Source organism: Ovis aries, chromosome 15 (assembly GCF_016772045.2).
Source record: "Ovis aries strain OAR_USU_Benz2616 breed Rambouillet chromosome 15, ARS-UI_Ramb_v3.0, whole genome shotgun sequence".
NCBI classification, from domain to species: domain Eukaryota; kingdom Metazoa; phylum Chordata; class Mammalia; order Artiodactyla; family Bovidae; genus Ovis; species Ovis aries.
The window spans coordinates 54,024,541-54,044,553 of record NC_056068.1 but is presented as its reverse complement, the minus strand read 5'-3'; the positions used below and the strand labels follow the sequence as shown (position 1 = coordinate 54,044,553).

The following is a 20,013-nucleotide window of genomic DNA, read 5'->3' as shown; positions in this document are numbered from 1 at the left end:
TACCACAGAAATTCAGCCACTACCCCTGCCAGATACTTCACTACACTGCTTTATTTTACTCAATTATATTTATTGCATCTAACAAGTTCCAATTTACGGACTTCCCTGATGGCTCAGATGGTAAAGTGTCTGCCTACAACACAGGAGACTCGGGTTCAATCCCTGGGTCGGGAAGATCTCCTGGAGAAGGAAATGGCAACCCACTCCAGGACTCTTACCTGGAAAATCCCATGGACGGAGGAACCTGGTAGGGTACAATCCATGGGGTTGCAAAGAGTCGGAGACGACTGAGTGACTTCACAACACACAAACACATTCCAATTTATCATCAATTCTAACAAGTATTTTTCTTCCACTGTAAAATAAATTCTGACTTTCAGTTCAGTCACTCAGTCATGTCCGACTCTTTGTGACCCCATGAACTGCAGCACGCCAGGCCTCCCTGTCCAGCACCAACTCCTAGAGTTTACTCAAACTCACGTCCATTGAGTCAGTGATGCCATCCAACCAGCTCATCCTCTGTTGTTCCCTTCTCCTCCCGCCTTCAATCTTTCCCAGCATCAGGGTCTTTTCAAATGAGTCAGTTCTTCGCATTAGGTGGCCAAAGTATTGAAGTTTCAGCTTCAGCATCAGTCCTTCCAATGAACACCCAGGGCTGATCTCCTTTAGGATGGACTGGTTGGATCTCCTCACAGTCCCAGGGACTCTCAAGAGTCTTCTCCAGCACCACAGTTAAAAGCATCAATTCTTCGATGCTCAGCTTTCTTCAGTCCAACTCTCACATCCTTTCATGACTACTGGTAAAACCATAGCTTTCACTAGACAGACCTTTGTTGGCTAAGTAATGTCTCTGCTTTTTAATAAGCTGTCTAGGTTGGTCATGATTTTTCTTCCAAGGAGCAAGCATCTTTTAATTTCATGGCTGCAGTCACTATCTGCAGTGATTTTGGAGTACAAAAAATAGTCTCTCACTGTTTCCACTGTTTCCCCATCTATTTGCCATGAAGTGATGGGACCAGATACCATGATCTTAATCTTCTGAATGTTGAGTTTTAAGCCAACTTTTTCATTCTTTTCTTCATTGTAAGATTTTTCTTTCATCTTCCATTGTAACATTTTTCTTCCATTGTAAGATAAATTCTGACTTTAGAAATGTTAAAATCAGTAAGGTCCTGTACTTGTTGACCACTAGATGGCAGTCTTCAGTTCAGTTCAGTTCAGTCGCTCAATCGTGTCTAACTCTTTTCGACCCCATGAATCGCAGCATGCCAGGCCTCCCTGTCCATCACCAACTCCCAGAGTTCACTCAAACTCACGTCCATCGAGTCGGTGATGCCATCCAGCCATCTCATCCTCTGTCGTCCCCTTTTCCTCCTTTCCCCAATCCCTCCCAGCATCAGAGACTTTTCCTACAAGTCAACTCTTCGCATGAGGTGGCCAAAGTACTGGAGTTTCAGCTTTAGCATCAGTTCTTCCAAAGAACACCCAGGACTGATCTCCTTTAGAATGGACTGGTTCGATCTCCTTGCAGTCCATGGGACTCTCAGGAGTCTTCTCCAACACCACAGTTCAAAAGCATCATCAGGTGTCACTATCTACACGCACAACCTTAACAATAGATGTCTTTTTGTGTGTGTTTTTTTTTTATTGTAGTATAGTTACTTTACAATGCTGTGTTACTTTCTGTTGTACAGCAAAGTAAATAAGTTATACACATACATATATCCCCTATGTTTTGGATTTCCTTCCCATTTAGGTCACCACAGAACACTGAGGTCCCTGTGCTATACAGGGACCTCATCAGAATACATAGCAGTATATAGTTGTTCTTAATATCAATTCTTTTAAGCTATTGACACTACTGACACTACATGTGCTTAGTCTGTCAGTTAAGAATCTCTTGATTTAAGTTGAAACAATCCTATATATAATATCTAGCAATAATTTAAATTCAACACATTATAAAAATATCAAGTATTCATAATAATGTGGAATAACCAGAAAGAACATTCAGACTGCTAATGAGAATATAAACAAATAACAACTATTTAGCAATATGTACTAAAGCTTGTAATATGCATATTCCCAGCAAGCCCACTTCTAGACATATACACAACAGAAATGCATACAAATATTCAACCAACAGATATATCCAAGAATATCCATAGCAGTACTGTTCATGTTGGCTCAAAACTAGAAACAAGCACTTCCCCTGGTACTCCAGTGGTTAAAGACTCCACGCTTCCACTACAGGGGCACAAGTTCATTCCCTGGTCCGGTAACTAAAATCCCACATGCCATGTAACATGGCCAGAAAACAAACAAAACCAGAAACTAACCAAATTCCCAGCAACAGAAGAATGGATAACTTCTGGTATATTCACACAACGAAAGACAATAGAGAAAACAAGTATACCTCACAATATGAATGACTCTTACAATATACAGTTAAGACGTCAAAGTCAGACACAAAAGAACAGACACTATATGATTCCATTTCTACAAAGCTCACAAACAGGTAAATTAATTTATGGTATTAAAAGTCAGAAAAGTCTAAGTCACTCAGTCATGTCCAGCTCTTTGCAACCCAATGGGCTACACAGTCCATGGGATTCTCCAGGCCAGAATACTGGAGTGGGTAAGTTGTTCCCTTCTCCAGGGGATCTTGTCAACCCTGGAGCTGAACCAGGGTCTCCCACATTGCAGGCCGATTCTTTACCAGCTGAGCTATCAGGGAAGCCCATGTTAGAAGTCAGAGAGTAGTAACTGTAAGGGGTAAGGGGGCTTCCGGGCACCGAAAACATTCTATTTCTTGATCTGGATACTGGTTACCCATGTGTATTTAACTTGAGAAAACTGAGTTTTCACTACAGCAAAGGGGGTAGAGTGAATCAAGCCCTTCTACGCTATTTGCTCCCTAAACCTACCCTCCCCACCTCTCAATTGTCTGCAGACCGTTTCTGTCTCCAACTGAGCCAGGATAGGAGCAGAAACAATATTTAGCGGCTACTATGTGTCAGGCTTCCCTGGTGGCGCAGCTGGTCTTCCTAGCAGTTCAGTGGTCAGGACTCCAAGCTCTCACTGTTGAGGGCCTGGGTTCAGTCCCTGATCAGGGAACTAAGATGCCCCAAGCCACGTGGCATGGCCAAAAAAAAAGAAAAAGATGACAGCTTGATGAAGAGAAAAGAGTAGTAGAGACTTGAAGATGGAGGGCCTGGATTTGAGTTCTGGTCCTGCAACTGTGTGTGACTCTGCAAAAGTCAGAGACTCTCTGCATGTCAGTGTCTTAAGATCTACCCTGTCTACAAGTTGCTCTAAGGATCAGAATGAGACAACATATGTAAAAGGATTCTGTAAAGATAACACTTTGTGGTTATCCATTTATTCATCTAACGAATATTTACTTAGTATCTACAATATTCTAGACTCTGGGGTTTCAAAGGTGAATAAGACTGGCAAGGTCCCTACTCTCATGAAACTTCACACTTGTAAGTGGGAGACATAATAAACAGATAAATGGGCAAGAGTTTCCAACAGTGATAAATGCTCTAAAGAAAATAAAACAGAGGGATGTGAAAAAGAGTGGAAAGGGAACTACTTTAGATGGAACAGTCATAGAAGGCCAGGCTGAAGTGACATAGCTCAGACCTCAAAGGATTCTTCAGCCAAGTGAAGACGCAAGGAAACAGGTGCTGTAGGCATAAGAACAGGGCAAGTTTGACATGTTTGAAGCACTGAAAAAATGAGGTAAGCCTGGAACACAAGGCTGAGTGAGAAAAACTGTTAGCAGACAAGGTTGAAAAAGTGGACAGGGGCTAAATCCAATACGGCTGGATTGCTATAAGAATATTATCAGTACCATAAAGCTTTTCTTTTTATTAACGTGGCCAAATTGAATCATCATGCAAATATGTAGTGTACCCATTCACAAAAGTAGGACCTCTCCAACTTTTTACTTGAGCAACTCTATGGCCAAAAAATAAGTGGAAAGATCCTATACAATGGCCCTAGCCATAAAATTCTTAAGAACTACATATAAAAACATCATTTATGATGATGTTTGGAAAGTTAAATAGTCAAAAACCTCAAGAGCAAACAGAAATGACAGAATTATAGAATGAGTTGAAAAAAAAAAAGGTTTTTAACAGAAAAAGTATCACTGCATTCAGCAAATATTTACCAAGCACCTACTTTGTGTCAGGCATGCTCTAAGCACTAGAGATACATCAATGAACAAATCAGTGAAGATTTAAGCAATAATTGAGCAGAAGATTTAACTGTAGAAATATAATACCAGAACTGAACTTCAACTTATTTTATGTCTTAGCATTTTCTAAAATAGGAGTCATAGGCTTAGTCATATGCACCTGTCAGAAAGCAAACTTACCAAGGAATTCTTAATCACTTCACTCCTATAAAATTCTGGAAAAGAAGAAAAAGAACAGTAAGTGATGTGGAAGAAAATAAGCTCACTAACTCTTAATCCTATAAATTTTTTAACATATGCTCTAGTTAAAAAAAAAAAACAGATAAACAGTTTCAAGGGTCTATTCTCTCTATATATTTATCTATAAAAATTAAAATACAGATTATTAAATAAAAGTTTTTTAACTGAAGCATAGTTGATTTACAATGTGTTAGTTTCTGGTATACAGCAAAGTGATTCAGTTGTACATATACAAATATTTATTCTTTTTCATATTCTTTCCCATTACAGTTTATTATAGGATATTGAATATGGTTCCCTGTGCTACACAGTAAGACCCTGTTTAAAATTAAAAAGTTTTAAAGAGAAAAACACTGGTAAAGAAAGGTCAAAATCTGTTAAGATTTCATTTAGTTATTTTTCTCTGACTGGCTCCTTTTACCCCAGAGTCTAAGGTAAGGCCTTAAAAACTCAGACTTTACTCTCCCTTAACTACTGCCATTGTCTACAACCAGTTCTACATGCTCCATTAGTCTCAACCATCTCCAGTGATTCTCCATTGTAGTACTGTGCAGAGAACACTCACCCAGCAACCAGGGAACCAAAGTTCTAGCTCTACATGTCATTAACATTCCGCTCGCATTTTCTTGGGCCCACTTCTTCATGACACTTTTGACAATCAGACTAGTAATCAAGGCCTTCTATAACCACTAAAATTCCATGATTCTACACACCTTCATTTATACTGTAAATGTTACAAAGCCTGAAGATACAATTAAAAGAAAGACTGTGTCAGAGGTTCACACAGACATGCCTAAGAACCCTTCAGTATTGCCTCTGCTGTCTCTGCCGAAGTTACTCTGTGACGCTCTGTCAATGCAGAGCCTACAAGGACTCTGTACCCGTATGCTGCTATAGGGCAATAGTCCCCAAGGGCGAGCCACAAACCACTGATATATGAGACGACTTTAGGTTATACATGGATAAACTTTACTTTCTCCTAACATTGAAATTTATGACTCATATACCCAGCCCCTAACAGTAAGCTCCATAAGGGCAATAGCATTTTCGTTTTGTATAACTGCTGTGTTCTCAACATGTAAAACTATTCCTGGCACAGAGTAGGCACTCAGTAAAATTTTGATTGAATCAACAACTTCACAGATTGTGGGAAAAAATGGGACTTCTTAAAATATATTCAGTATGTAGCATTAAAAACTTGCCAAAGTAGTCCACAAGACTGAAGTGTGGGAATCATCAAGCAGTAAAGGAAAAGTGGGCCTGGATATAAAGTTCTTACGGGCAAGGGCGTTTTGGTTAAAGTGTTTCTTCACAAAAAATAGCATCTATACTATTCTATGCTTGTCTTCCCTTAAAAAATAGTAATAGTGATAATCATCCTATTTTGTGGCAAGATAGCCACAACACACTAATGAAAAAAGCAGGTTTTATGAGAGAATTTACCACAGGATACAAATTTCTACAATTACATGAACAACATTTATCTTAAGTGATAGGGTTAGGCTGCTTACTTTTATTCATTGTTTGGCAGTTTTTAAATTTTTCCATTTTGAACAATTACTTTAAATAAGAGAAGGGATAATTCTAATTGTTTTTAAAAGGAAACTTTTCTTGATGAATATTTAAGTTACTGATAGTTTTCGGATATTTTAAGTAACATTACATATAATCTTTGAAAGATATATATTCTAAGACACATGAACCTATAAGACAGACTTCGAGTGAAATTGCAAGATAAAAGGGAAAAAAAAGCTTGAATTTGATAGATATTGCCAGATTGTTCTCTATAAACATTGTACCAATTTACAGTCCCACTTAACAGTAGCCAACGCTACACATCTGCTTGTTTTTAATTAGCTAATTCGCTGGCTATGCTGGGTCTTCACTGCTGCACTTGCGGCGTTACTCTAGCTGCGGAGAGCCGGCGCTACTCTGACTGCGGTGCACAGGCTTCTCGTTGCTGCGGCTTCTCTTGTCTCAGAACACAGGCTCTAGGCACTCGGGCTTCAGTAGCTGCAGCACACGGGCTCGGCAGGGCCCAGACTGCAGGCTCAGCAGCTGCGGCACACGGGGCCTAGCTGCTCCACAGCACATGGCATCTTCCCAGAGCAGGGATCAAACCCATGTCCCCTGCACTGGCAGGTGGATTCTTAACCACTGGACCACAAGGGAACCCCAACCTCAATATTACCCTTTTCATTTTTTCCCAAACAGTTAACCAATGCCAATCATAAATTGGCTACATACATGTACATATGTATGTATGCGCATGTGTGTATATATATACATATGTTCTTTTCTAATATACATACATATACTCTAATTCATTCCCAATATGTTTCTGGGGGGGAGAGTTTTGGGGCTAAAATTGTGTTCCTTGTTATTACAAGGTACTTTCACTTAATATACTTTTGTATTGCCTAATTTGCTCCAAGTATGCAATATTTTTTAAAGCAGTGGAAAAAAATTACAGCTATTCCTTTTTTCTTTTGAGAGAATTCCTCAGCTTAATCTGTAAAATGTCTAAAGTAAAGAGTCTCCAACATATATATCTCCAGCTCTAAAAAAATGAACAGCATTATTATTTTTTTCAAAACTTATGTATATACATACATAAATGAAACTAAACAATTTGCTTTCCCCATTAGATGCTCAAAATGGACTTGCTAATTTTAATGGAGAAAGGTCAACAAAGGAGCCATAGAGTTTGGAAAGGAATCACCAAGTCTAAAGGAATTTCTAAAGTGTTAAATGTGGGCCTACACTGTCTACCATTCTGCTATACTTTGACTGTCAATGAAATCAGCAACATGGTGCACAACAAAACAGTGAATTCAGGAGAATTTCAAGTGAAAAAAACAGTTCCAGTCCCCAATGCACCATGTATAAGTTTGACCCTGGACAAGTCAATTAACTTTCCTGGGCCATAGTTTCTTCACCTTTAAAGGAGAATGACACCTGGAAAATAACAGGGCTGTCATGAGGCTCAAATGAAATACTGAATTAACAATACTTTATAAGCTATCATTGTTATTAATATAATTCTGTGAATTTTCATTAATTCAACTTGAGCAAAACTATTAGACAAATAAAATTTCAAAAAGATATCATGCAAGACTAGTTCTACATGAAAGGGACTATTAGATACAAATGCTTCTCTATCCATGCTAAGACCTAAGCAAACAAAGCAAGCAGAGATTGCAAAGCATGGTTCCAATGGCATGTCAAAACATGCTATTATATAGCATTCCATTTATTTAACAAATGCTTTTTAGTATCTCAACTTCACTCAGAAAAGAAGAAAAACTTAAACTCTCTAAACTATTTTCCAACTATCAGATTGGCAAAATTTCACAAGTTTGATTGCACAGTCTGCTGGTCAGGCTGTAGGGAAAAGGGTACCCATACACAGCAGGTGGGAACATCGACAAGGACAATTTTGTAATATTCGTACTTCCACTCTGGAATTTACCCTAAAGCCTTACTAGCACTCACACAAAATAATATATACCAATGAAACTGTTCATAGCAATGCTGTCTATATTGCAGAAGGCCAGAACAACTAAATGCTCATCAAAAGAAGTAAGTTAAATAAATTATGGCATGACTGTTCGATGCAAAACAGAAAAAAAGAAAATTAGAGAAGCTCTTTATGAAATAATATGGGAAGACATCTAAAATATATTAAGTGAAAAATGCAAGGCACAGAAACATATATATACACATATACAATTGGTACAATTTTTACTCACAATTGCATAAAGAATATCAGTAAAGATAAACCAGGTACAGCAAAAAACTAGCAAGATGAAACAGATGAGAGGAAGATTTTAATATAAACCTTCATATATATATTTTGAGCCATGGACTGTATTAGCTATTCAAAAATTAAATGAAAATATCTAGGGGCTTACTTTGTGCCAAGCATTAGTCCAAGTATTGGAAACAGAGAAATTTCTACTCAAATGGAGCTTATATTAGTGGAGAGAGACATGCATTAAGCAAATAAGTAAACACACAGTTATGTCAGACAATCTGGAGTATCGTGGAGAAAAATCAAACACAAAAGACGGGGAGAAGAGTCGCAATTTTTAAAAGGGTTAGTCAGTGATCAAGCTGAGTTTCTCTGAGGAAAGATCTGGCGTGAAGACCTGAAAGAAGGCAGAGGAGCTAGTCATGTGGCTATCAGGAGGAGGGTCCAGGCAGGTGCCTTAAACTGAAGCCGATTTGAATTCAAGAAAGCCAAGGGCAGTAGGCATGGAACAGAGAGAACTAGAAGAGGAGAAAGAGACAAGTGCTGAGAGGTGAGAGACGGTCAGTTCATGAAAGGCCTAGGAAACAAGAAGAACTTTAGCTTTTACTCTGAATGCAACAGGAAGCCACTGGAGGCTTTGGGGGGAGGAATAACAGGACCTGACTTTCATCTTAACAGGATCTCGGTTGAGACCACACTGAAAAGAGTGCGTGGGCAGACAGACCTGTTAGAAGTCTACCTCAACAACTCATGCATGATAGTCTGGAGGTAGTAAGAAAAGAGAAGATTATAGATATATTTTGGTAGTAAACCAAAAACATCTGCTGAAAATTTGGGTATGGAATATAAAAGAGGACAATGCAGGGTGATTCCAAGGTTTCTGGCCAAGCAAATGGAAAGAGCTGCCATTTTCTGATAGAGGGATGAATACAGGAGACAGATCAGGGTTAGAACATCAGACTCACTGCTGAATCTATCAAGTTTAAGTCACCTCCTAGGCTCCAAATGGAGATGCACAGTAGGCAACTGAATACATCAGTATGAGTTCAGGGGGGAGGCGAAACTAAAACGCATTTGTAAGCTGTTAGAGTGACAAGTGATATCTGAAACTATAACACATGCATGAGACCCCCAGACTGAACTATGTAGAGGTCATCTTCTAATGCATCAAAATAACTGGCTGGCATTCCAGGAAAGCACAGGCACTCACATTTCATGCGGGAGAAATACCTATGGCTGAAGAACAAACTTGATTTTATAAAACTTCCAAGTTTAAGAAGGAACCAGTGTTAGAACTAGTTCCTCATCCATTGACACAAAGCTTTGTTCTCTGGGAATGTAATGAATGGTGTTCAATTTGAACTACCTGAGAAATAGTCTCCTAAGAGCACTAAAAAAAGTGTCAAAAAAAAAAAACCTCACTCATAGCTTCTTACGCTCTGCTGTGAATTCAGCTGAAATAAAAGAATAACTAAGAAATCAGCATTTCAGATATTCTTCCAATTCAAAAAAAAACAAAAAAAACTTCTTCTGAAACTGAGAATGACGCCACCAGGCAGGTGGTACAGGAGGTTTTTAAGAAGAGCCCATGGGCCTTCCACTGTGGTCAATCCTACACCAAGGGCCACACGATGATCATGCAACGGATATTCACGTTTACCATCACAGCTCCAAGAAGACAGTTCAGTCCAGTCACTCAGTCGTGTCCCACTCTTTGCGACCCCGTGAATCGCAGCAAGCCAGGCCTCCCTGTCCATCACCAACTCCCGGAGTTCACCCAAACTCATGTCCCTTGAGTCAGTGATGCCATCCAGCCATCTCATCCTCTGTCGTCCCCTTCTCCTCCTGCCCCCAATCCCTCCCAGCATCAAGGTCTTTTCCAATGAGTCAACCCTTCGCATCAGGTGGCCAAAGTACTGGAGTTTCAGTTTCAGCATCAGTCCTTCCAATGAACACCCAGGACCGATCTCCTTTAGGATGGACTGGTTGGATCTCCCTGCAGTCCAAGGGACTCTCAAGAGTCTTCTCCAACACCACAGTTCAAAAGCATCAATTCTTCAGCACTCAGCTTTCTTCACAGTCCAACTCTCACATCCATACATGATCACTGGAAAAACCATAGCCTTAACTAGACGGACCTTTGTTGGCAAAGTAATGTCTCTGCTTTTTAATATGCTATCTAGGTTGGTGATAATTTTCCTTCCAAGGAGTAAGTGTCTTTTAATTTCAGGGTGTATTAATTAGGCTTACTAAGTAAAGAGTTTTCTGGCTCCTCCTATGGCAGTGAAAAGTTACAGAGCCGACCATGCAGCCCCAACAAGTCTATTATGTCAATAGACTCCATTCAACCATGACATTCTGGAGCAGAGGGAAGTTTCAGGAATCATCAATCCTCTCATTTTAGAAATAAATTAACAGCACACAAGAGGAACTAAATGCCACAGCCAAAGGGCTTGCCAGTCAGTAACAGACTCAATACCACTACTAGACACTGGACTTCCCTGTGGTCTGAAACCAGCTAGTCCCTTATTGTGTTAATAACCATTTTATTGAAATAACTTCAAGAAACAGTCCAAAAAAAAAAAAAAAGGAAATATTCCATAATAACTTCTAAGCTCAAGATATAAAGTGAACTAGAGAGGACAAGAAAAAAAACAACAAAAAAAATCACTTTGTTTTCACTGTATCTCTTGGACAAGTTTTTATATCATGGTCATCAACCAGTCCCATGACTACCCTTTTTAGAAACTACTATTATGCATGTTAACATTACAATTCCAATAATAATTGCTATCATTTACCAAATACTTAAAATGTACTAAGTTCAATGTCAGTAACTACTATCAAAGGTAACACTAGAGCAAGAACACAGAAGTTCTAACAAAGACAACCAAGAACTGATTATATGGAAACCTATAAAAAATGTAAAGTACTTTGGCATTGTCATATATTGCTAGTGATGAAGCCAATTAGTGAGCAGCAGACCAAACCTAATAAGATCTGCAAAAATACGTATACCCTTAGCACAGACAGTGACCAAACTGTTTCATTTTTCTTCTGGACACAGAAGACAATATTTTCCCATGCCCTGTTCACCTAAAAAGGATGATGTAACTGATATACGGCTAATGGCATGTCATGGAATTGATGTGGAACATTTCCATTTAAAAATCTCCCTCAAATAATCCCTCTCCCTTGCCATACGAGAAGCATCATTCCAAAACAGAAGCAGCCTGGACACCTGAGCCACCAGTCAGAGGAGAGCTGCCAGGCCAGTATCTGATAAGTAACAACTACACTGAACTTTGTTCGGTTGCTCAGTTGTGTTGACTCTTTGCAACCCCATGGACTACAGCACGCCAGGCTTCCCTGTCCTTCACCACCTCCCAAAGATTGCGCAAACACTGAACTCAGTGTTTAAGAAATTTATTATGCCAAGACACTGAACGACTCATAGCATTTGTTATAGTAGCTAGAGTTACTCGTTCAGATTAATACAATTGTTTTAAAAATATGCAGTGGTTAGAACGAAACCGAAGAATGAAATAAAACTGTAAAAAAGGTGGAATTTACAGTCCTTGTTTCTTTGTCCAAAAACTACATAGCAAGCTATTTCAGTATATAGTATATATACTTGTATATAGTTGGTATATAGTTACAAACTGTTACATAGCTGGTATATAGTTACATACTAGCTGAAATAGCCAGAACTAATATCAATGTAGTTTTAATCCTAATTCAATATTCCTGCCATTATACTATTTTTCCTCTTTTACAGTTTTCAACATAAGTCAACTGATTATGTCAAAGCATCTTTTGCCTAATATGTATTCAAAAGATGCTTGTAGTTCTGAATCAAATATCTGATGTCCTCTTAGAATTATCACATATGGAAGAATCCACATTTCAGTATGAGGAAATGAATTCAAAGAAACCATGCAATTCTAAAAATGAGCCCATATACACAAAGAATTACAGATATGATAAGATATGAACTAGGTCCAAATTTTACCACAAGACTAAAGGAATCAATTCTATTTTAAAGACAAGCAAATTAGTACTAGATACTAGACTCAAGTAACCTATTTAAAATGACTGCTACTGAATAATTGAACATTAACATTCATAAAGGAATGATAAATTTATCATTGTAAGGCTCAGCTATCCAAAAGAACTATCCAAAAGACATGTTTCTTCAATATATATAACAACGGCTCAAGAAATGTTTTCAGATAGCATGATAACTTAGTTCTCTAATAAGCAATGCTAGCAAGAGATGCAGAGAATCATTTGTGTTACAAAAGAATAAAAATGAGATCTAACGATCTGTGGGTGGCAAGTCCAGATTCTCTTACCTTTATATACCTTTTCAGTGTTACACAAGTGAAGCGTGAAGTAGGTATCAAGGAGCTGATGGCCATTCCTATTAACAATGTTCCGGGCAGCAATGTTCCGAAGATGTCTAAGACGACGCTGAAACACAAAGAAAAACAAAAAGAGGAGCATTCAGTTTTTCCTCTTCTAAAACCTTCTGAAAGCTACAATTCAAAGATAAAATTTAGTAAGTTGTCCCAGTCATTTATTTGTTGAGCCAGCAACCTTAACCCAGTCTTTTACTTATGCCTCAGCATCTCTTCTGTTAAATAGGAGTTATTATTGCCCTGTATCATTTACAAAGCTGTTGGAAGCATGAAATAACAGAAATGAAATATTCTTGAAAAGTATAAATATTATATAAATCCTATATACCTGTAGAATAGCATCAGTATTTTTTGGAATATTAACTAAGCAGTAATTTGCTTTTTTCCCATCAGAAAGATGCTGGTAGAGATGCAAAGTCCAACTCACACCAACACAAAATTAGCAGTTATTACATACACACACCTCTGTTGCTAGTTCAGTCTGACGCCAGATCATCTGTTACAACCAAGAAAAGAAGATAACGACAAAAAAAAACAAAACACAGTAACTCACTGTTCACTTCATCAGGCCAGTAACCCAACTGTTGTCAGTTTAAATTCTCACTTGACCAGCAGTCAACCAGTCCCTATTTTTTCATTAGGCCTCCCTCCAACTGGAATGCAAAAATTATTTGAAGTCCTATGTGTTGGAAATGAAAAAGCTCCAAAAGCAACAAGAGAAACCAACAAAAATATAAGATGCCTAAGTGTTACTCGCGCAGTTGTGTCCAACTCTGTAGCCCGCCAAGCTCCTCTGTCCATGGGATTTCTCCAGGCAAGAATAATGGAGAGGGTAGGCATTCCCTTCTCTAGGAGATCTGCTCAAACCAGGGATCAAAGCCAGGTCTCCTGCATTGCACGCAGATTCTTTACCACTGAGCAACAGAGTACAGAACACCTTAAGATACCTTAAAAGTGAGTGAAGTCACTCAGTCGTGTCCGACTCTTTGCGACCCCATGGAGGGCAGCCCACCAGGCTCCTCCGTCATGGGATTCTCCAGGCAAGAATACTGGACTGGGTTGCCATTTCCTTCTCCAGGGTAAGATACCTTAAGAGATAGCCAAATCATTTCATATCAAGAGAAAAGTTGGCAGTGAAGTCTGAGCACAACAGATTCATTCTCAATAGCTAGTCCCCTGTGTCAGTTGATTATTTCAGAGACTGAAAAATAGAAACCAAGTGCTCAGTTTTAAAATATGCTTAAAGCTTTCCCTTTAGGCAGAAAGCCCACTTTGCTGAGTTAAGTCCATCATCAATTACAGGTGCAGTCAGCCAGCAAAGCACAGTTCTTCCTTTCCATGTACACAGCAACCTAATCCTTTCTCCCAATCTCTTGGATAGAGAAGGTTATTGTCTAATAAATTTATTTAACATTCTAAGTATGAAAAACCCCAAATGTATTTATAAAAAGCTCCTAGGGCTTACTTTAAAAGATTTATATTTCTACAATCTGCCAAAGGTTTCCATTTCACACCCGAGATTACAGCGACTATTTCCTCCAACCACATATTTTTCATTAGCCTTCTGAGTCAAGATTTTAAATTGACAGGAACCACTAATAGCCTAAATACATAATAATCACATCTATTTTGCCAAAAGATTCCAATCTTGGTCCTCTATTCAAAGACTTGAAAACATTACCTAAAGCCTCCAGCATAAAGTACAAACTTCCCATTATTCCCTTCAAAGCCTTGCACAATCCAACCTCTCCATACTTGATCCTTACTTCCCACTAGATCTTCCACACACCTAACCCCCAGTCACAAGTGACTGCTTACTGTTCCATGAAATAGATCATGTAAGGTCCTAGATTCATGTTTTTGCCAATGCTAGCTCCTCAGAGCTATCTATTGAGATTACCATACAGATTTTATCTTTCAATTTGTTTATCTGACGTATCACACAGATTGATTTGCGTATACTGAAAAATCCTTGCATCCCTGGGATAAACCCCACTTGATCATGGTGCATGACTCTTTCAATGTATTGTTAGAGTCTGTTTGCATTTTGCTCAAGATTTTGGCATCTATGTTCATCAGTGATATTGGCCTGTAATTTTCTTTTTTTGTGATATCTGAAGCACTAAAATAAGTATTTTCATTACACCATGCTTAACTAAATACAAGATGGTCTCAGCAACTGGAACAGACAAAGGAAATCAACTCGGGTAAATCACGGATATAATCTTGGTGAAGGCAGTAAATATACACGGGGACCTCTTGTGCCCTTTGTCTTGGTTTCCTCTTTAAAATATTCATCCCAACTTTATCATAAAGATGATTATTTTAAAAAATACTAAACATGCGAATTGCCAGGCTGTATAAAGCACAAGCTAGAATCAAGATTGCCAGGAGAAATATCAATAACCTCAGATACGCAGAGGACACCACACTTACAACAGAAACTGAACTAAAGAGCCTCTTGATGAAAGTGAAAGGGGAGAGTGAAAAAGCTGGCTTAAAATTCAACATTCAGAAAGCTAAGATCATGGCATCTGGTCCCATCACTTCATGGCAAATAGATGGGGAAACAGTAGAAGGCGAGAGACTTTATTTTCTTGGGCTCCAAAATCACTGCCGATGGTGACTGCAGCCATGAAACTAAAAGACACTTGCTCCTCAGAAGAAAAGCTATGACTCAACCTAGACAGCTTATTAAAAAGCAGAGACATTACTTTATCAACAAAGGTCCATCTAGTCAAAGCTATGGTTTCTCCAGTAGTCATGTATGGATGTGAGAGTTGGACCATAAAGAAGGCTGAGCACTGAATAACTGATGCTTTTGAACTGTGGTGTTGGAGAAGGCTCTTGAGAATCCTTTGGACTGCAAGGAGATCCAACCAGTCCATCCTAAAGGAGATGAGTCCTGAATATTCATTGGAAAAGCTGATGCTGAAACTGCAATACTTTGGCCACCTGATGCAAAGAACTGACTCACTGGAAAAGACCCTGGTGCTTGGGAAAACTGAAGGCAGGAGAAGGGAACGACAGAGGATGAGATGGTTGGATGGCATCACAGACTCGATGGACCTAAGTTTGAGCAAGCTCTGAGAGCTGGTGATGGACAGGGAAGCCTGGCATGCAGCAGTCCATGGGGTCACAAAGAATTAAACATGACTGAGCGACTGAACTGAAACTTTAATAAATTAGATTAACAATATTAATAATATGCCAAAGGACCTACTAGGCACAGGGAACTTATATTTAACATTTTGTAATGATCTGTGAGAAAATAAAATATAAAGAAGAGTATGTTTTTGGAAAAAAAAAAGATAAAGAAGAATATATATGGGACTTCCCTGGTGGTCCAGTGGTTAAGAATCTGCCAGCTAATGCAGGGAACGAAGATCCCACATGCCATGGGACAAGTAAGCTTCGTGAGCCACAGCTACTGAGCCGGCACTCTATAGCCCGTGCTCTGCAACAACAGAAGCCTATGACCTGCAACTAGAGAGCTCCCCGCCTGCCACAGCCAGAGAAAGCCTACATACTGCAACGAGAGCCAGCACAGGCAAAAATAAAGAAACAGAAGAATGTGTAAGTGCGCTTGTCTGTGTAACTGAATCACTGTGCTGTACACCTGAAACTAACAGGATATTATAAATCAACTGAACTTCAACAAAAATGAATAAGAATTAACAATAATAATTATATGCCAATGTTAATTTTTAGTTTTAAAAAATGTAAAATGGTAATGTATGATGCTAACAAATAGGAAAAGGAGTGCATCAAGGCTGTATATTGTCACCTTGCTTATTTAACTTATATGCAGAGTACATGAGAAACGCTGGACTGGAAGAAACACAAGCTGGAATCAAGATTGCCAGGAGAAATATCAATCACCTCAGATATGCAGATGACACCACCCTTATGGCAGAAAGTGAAGAGGAGCTAAAAAGCCTCTTGATGAAAGTGAAAGAGGAGAGCGAAAAAGTTGGCCTAGAGCTCAACATTCAGAAAACGAAGATCATGGCATCTGGTCCCATCACTTCATGGGAAATAGATGGGGAAACAGTAGAAATAGTGTCAGACTTTATTTTGGGGGCTCCAAAATCACTGCAGATGGTGACTGCAGCCATGAAATTAAAAGACGCTTACTCCCTGGAAGTTATGACCAACCTAGATAATACATTCAAAAGCAGAGACATTACTTTGCCAACTAAGGTCCATCTAGTCAAGGCTATGGTTTTTCCAGTGGTCATGTATGGATGTGAGAGTTGGACTGTGAAGAAGGCTGAGCACTGAAGAATTGATGCTTTTGAACTGTGGTGTTGGAGAAGACTCCTGAGAGTCCCTTGGACTGCAAGGAGATCCAACCAGTCCATTCTAAAGGAGATCGGTCCTGGGTGTTCTTTGGAAGGAATGATACTAAAGCTGAAACTCCAGTACTTTGGCCACCTCATGCGAAGAGCTGAGTCATTGGAAAAGACTTTGATGCTGGGAGGGATTGGGGGCAGGAGGAGAAGGGGACGACCGAGGATGAGATGGCTGGATGGCATCACGGACTCGATGGACGTGAGTCTGAGTGAACTCCGGGAGATGGTGATGGACAGGGAGGCCTGGCGTGCTGCGACTCATGGGGTCACAGAGTCGGACATGATTGAGCGACTGAACTGAACGGAACTGAATGATGCTAACCTTAGGGAAAACGGAACAAAGGGAATTCTGTGTACTGTCTTTGCAACTTCTCTGTAAATCTAAAATTATTCCAAAATTTTAAAAAATGATAAGCTATTTGTTGCCTTTTTTTCAGAATCAGGAAGTAGAAAAGGGACTAAGAGTGCCAGTAAAACAACACTTCACAAACATTATTTAAACAGAGCTCCTCTCTTCCATCCCCACGCATTCATCTCCTTCCTTCAGTCTCCCATCTCCTTCCTTCCTCCCCTTCCACCACGATTTTATGCAATTAAAAAGAAACATTGGAAAGTTAAACCAGAAGCTCAGAAAATGACCTATGGGGGTGAGAAGAGGTTGGAGGAAACAGAGATATAAGCAAGACTTCCCTGATACTTCACTATGTGGTTTTGCCTTCTGTACCAGAAGAATGATTTACATAATCAAAAAATAAAGTTAAATAAGAAAAGTTTAAATCAACTGCTACTGCTAAATCACTTCAGCGTGTCCAACTCTGTGCAACCCCACAGACAGCAGCCCACAAGGCTCCCCTGTTCCTGGGATTCTCCAGGCAAGAACACTGGAGTGGGTTGCCATTTCCTTCTCCAATGCATGAAAGTGAAAAGTGAAAGGGAAGTCACCCAGTCGTGTCTGACTCTTAGTGATCCCATGGACTGCAGCCTACCAGGCTCCTCCATCCATCGGATTTTCCAGGCAAGAGTACTGGAGTGGGCTGCCACGGCCCAAATATTGAAGAAATCAAGGTGACCTAAAGGATCCTTTCTAGTTCTCAGTTCTCCAGAACATCTGTACTTGACCAAAACAATGTATAATTACAAATAGTTTCAAATATTTGTCTATTTTCCCAACTAGACTAAAAGTTCTATACGGAAGAAATTTGTTTAATTAACTGCTATATCTCTACCACCTAGATGAATAACTAGCAAATAGTAGGAACACAACAAATGGTTTTTGATTGAATTAATACATGTCCAGAATCACTGCAGATGGTGACTGCAGCCATGAAATTAAAAGATGCTTATTCCTTGGAAGGAAAGTTACGACCAACCTAGACAGCATACTGAAAAGCAGAGACATTACTTTGCCAACAAAGGTCCGTCTAGTCAAGGCTATGGTTTTTCCAGTGGTCATGTATGGATGTGAGAGTTGGACTCTAAAGAAAGCTGAGCACTGAAGAATTGATGCTTTTGAACTGTGATGCTGGGGAAGACTCTTGAGAGTCCCTTGGACTGCAAGGAGATCCAACCAATCCATCCTAAAGGAGATGAGTCCTGGGTGTTCACTGGAAGGCTGATGTTGAAGCTGAAACTCCAATACTTCGGCCACCTGATACAAAGAGCTGACTGATTGGAAAAGACCCTGATGCTGGGAAAGATTGAGGGCAAGAGGAGAAGGGGACGACAGAGGAGAAGATGGTTGGATGGCATCACCAACTTGATGGACATGGATCTGGGTGAACTCCAGGAGTTGGTGATGGACAGGGAGGCCTGGCGTGCTGTGGTTCATGGGGTCACAAAGAGTTGGACACAACTGAGCAACTGAACTGAGCTGATACATGTCCAGACAATTAACACAGTAAACAAGGTCTTGATATGACCTAGGTCGTGCAATGAACCTGAGTGGCCTGGAACCCATAGTGGTTTCTGACACCCACCCATGAGATGGTGGGAGAATACAGAGCACTTCAAACCTAAGACTGGACCTCAGAACTGAAAGTGGGGGTCAAATCTTAGCAAGTGCTTCCGGACTACAGCAAATTCTCAGCATTCACCTACCTGTAACTATATCAAGGTATACCAGGCACCAGGAATTAATGGCCTGGAGGCAACATCGAGCATAAATGTACTGCTTTAGACCTTGTCTAAACTGAGATGGCTGGATGGCATCACCAACTCGATGGACGTGAGTTTGAGTGAACTCTGGGAGTTGGTGATGGACAGGGAGGCCTGGTATGCTTCGATTCATGGGGTTGCAAAGAGTGGGACACGACTGAGCGACTGAACTGAACTGAAACAGAATTAAATATCAGATTATTTCTTCAATGGCCCATCCAAAGAAAAATTCAAATCTGTCTTATGATCTAAACTCACTCAAATATCTCAGAAAAGTAAAAATAGTAAGTAATTTAAATTTATGCCGACTTTGGAATTACTCTTTTTGTTTTTGGCTGTGCTGGGTCTTCATTATTATGCATGGGCTTTCTCTAGTTGCAGCACGTGGGATTCTCATTGCGGTGACATCTCTTATTGCAGAGCATGGGCCTGGAGCACAAGCTCAGCAGCTGTGGCCAACAGGCTTAGCTGACCTGTGGCATGTGGAATCCTCCTGGACTAGGGATGGAAACAGTGTTCCCTGCATTGGCAGGTGGGGATTCTTAACCACTGGACCACCAGGAAAGTCCCAGATTACTCTTTAAGATAACATTCCATGCAGCTTCTTAAACTGCCCAATCACCTCACACTTTCTTAAAGCTTTAAGCATTCACAGTTAAAAAAGGCTCTTTGCATGTCTTTCTACAGCAGCAGCTTTAGGCAGCCAATTATAGATTTTAATTGATAAGTTGGAATTAAAATGGCTTTAAAGTCTTTGAAGCACTACCTAAAAAACATTCTATATCAAGGTTAAAAACAATCACTAAAATAAAATCTTATTCAGCTTTTATTTGGAAGATTGATGTATTATACCTAGAGCACAATTCTGATACCTGAAATGTT

The 20,013-nt window shown here is 39.6% G+C and overlaps 1 protein-coding gene across 6 annotated transcripts in view; it reads right to left on the bottom strand.

Moving 5' to 3' along the window:
- Positions 1-20,013, bottom strand: part of UVRAG (UV radiation resistance associated) — a 321,480-nt gene that overhangs the window by 274,930 nt on the left and 26,537 nt on the right. For 3 of the 6 annotated variants that reach the window (XM_027979551.2, XM_042233269.2, XM_042233268.2), the window contains 2 exons: positions 12,557-12,674; positions 4,388-4,422 (listed from right to left, as the gene is read on the bottom strand). In XM_027979551.2, the coding sequence (XP_027835352.1) occupies positions 4,388-4,422; positions 12,557-12,674 (153 nt within the window). The remainder of the gene's footprint in view (positions 1-4,387; positions 4,423-12,556; positions 12,675-20,013) is intronic. The other 3 variants (XM_060399449.1, XM_060399450.1, XM_060399451.1) reach the window with 1 other exon arrangement.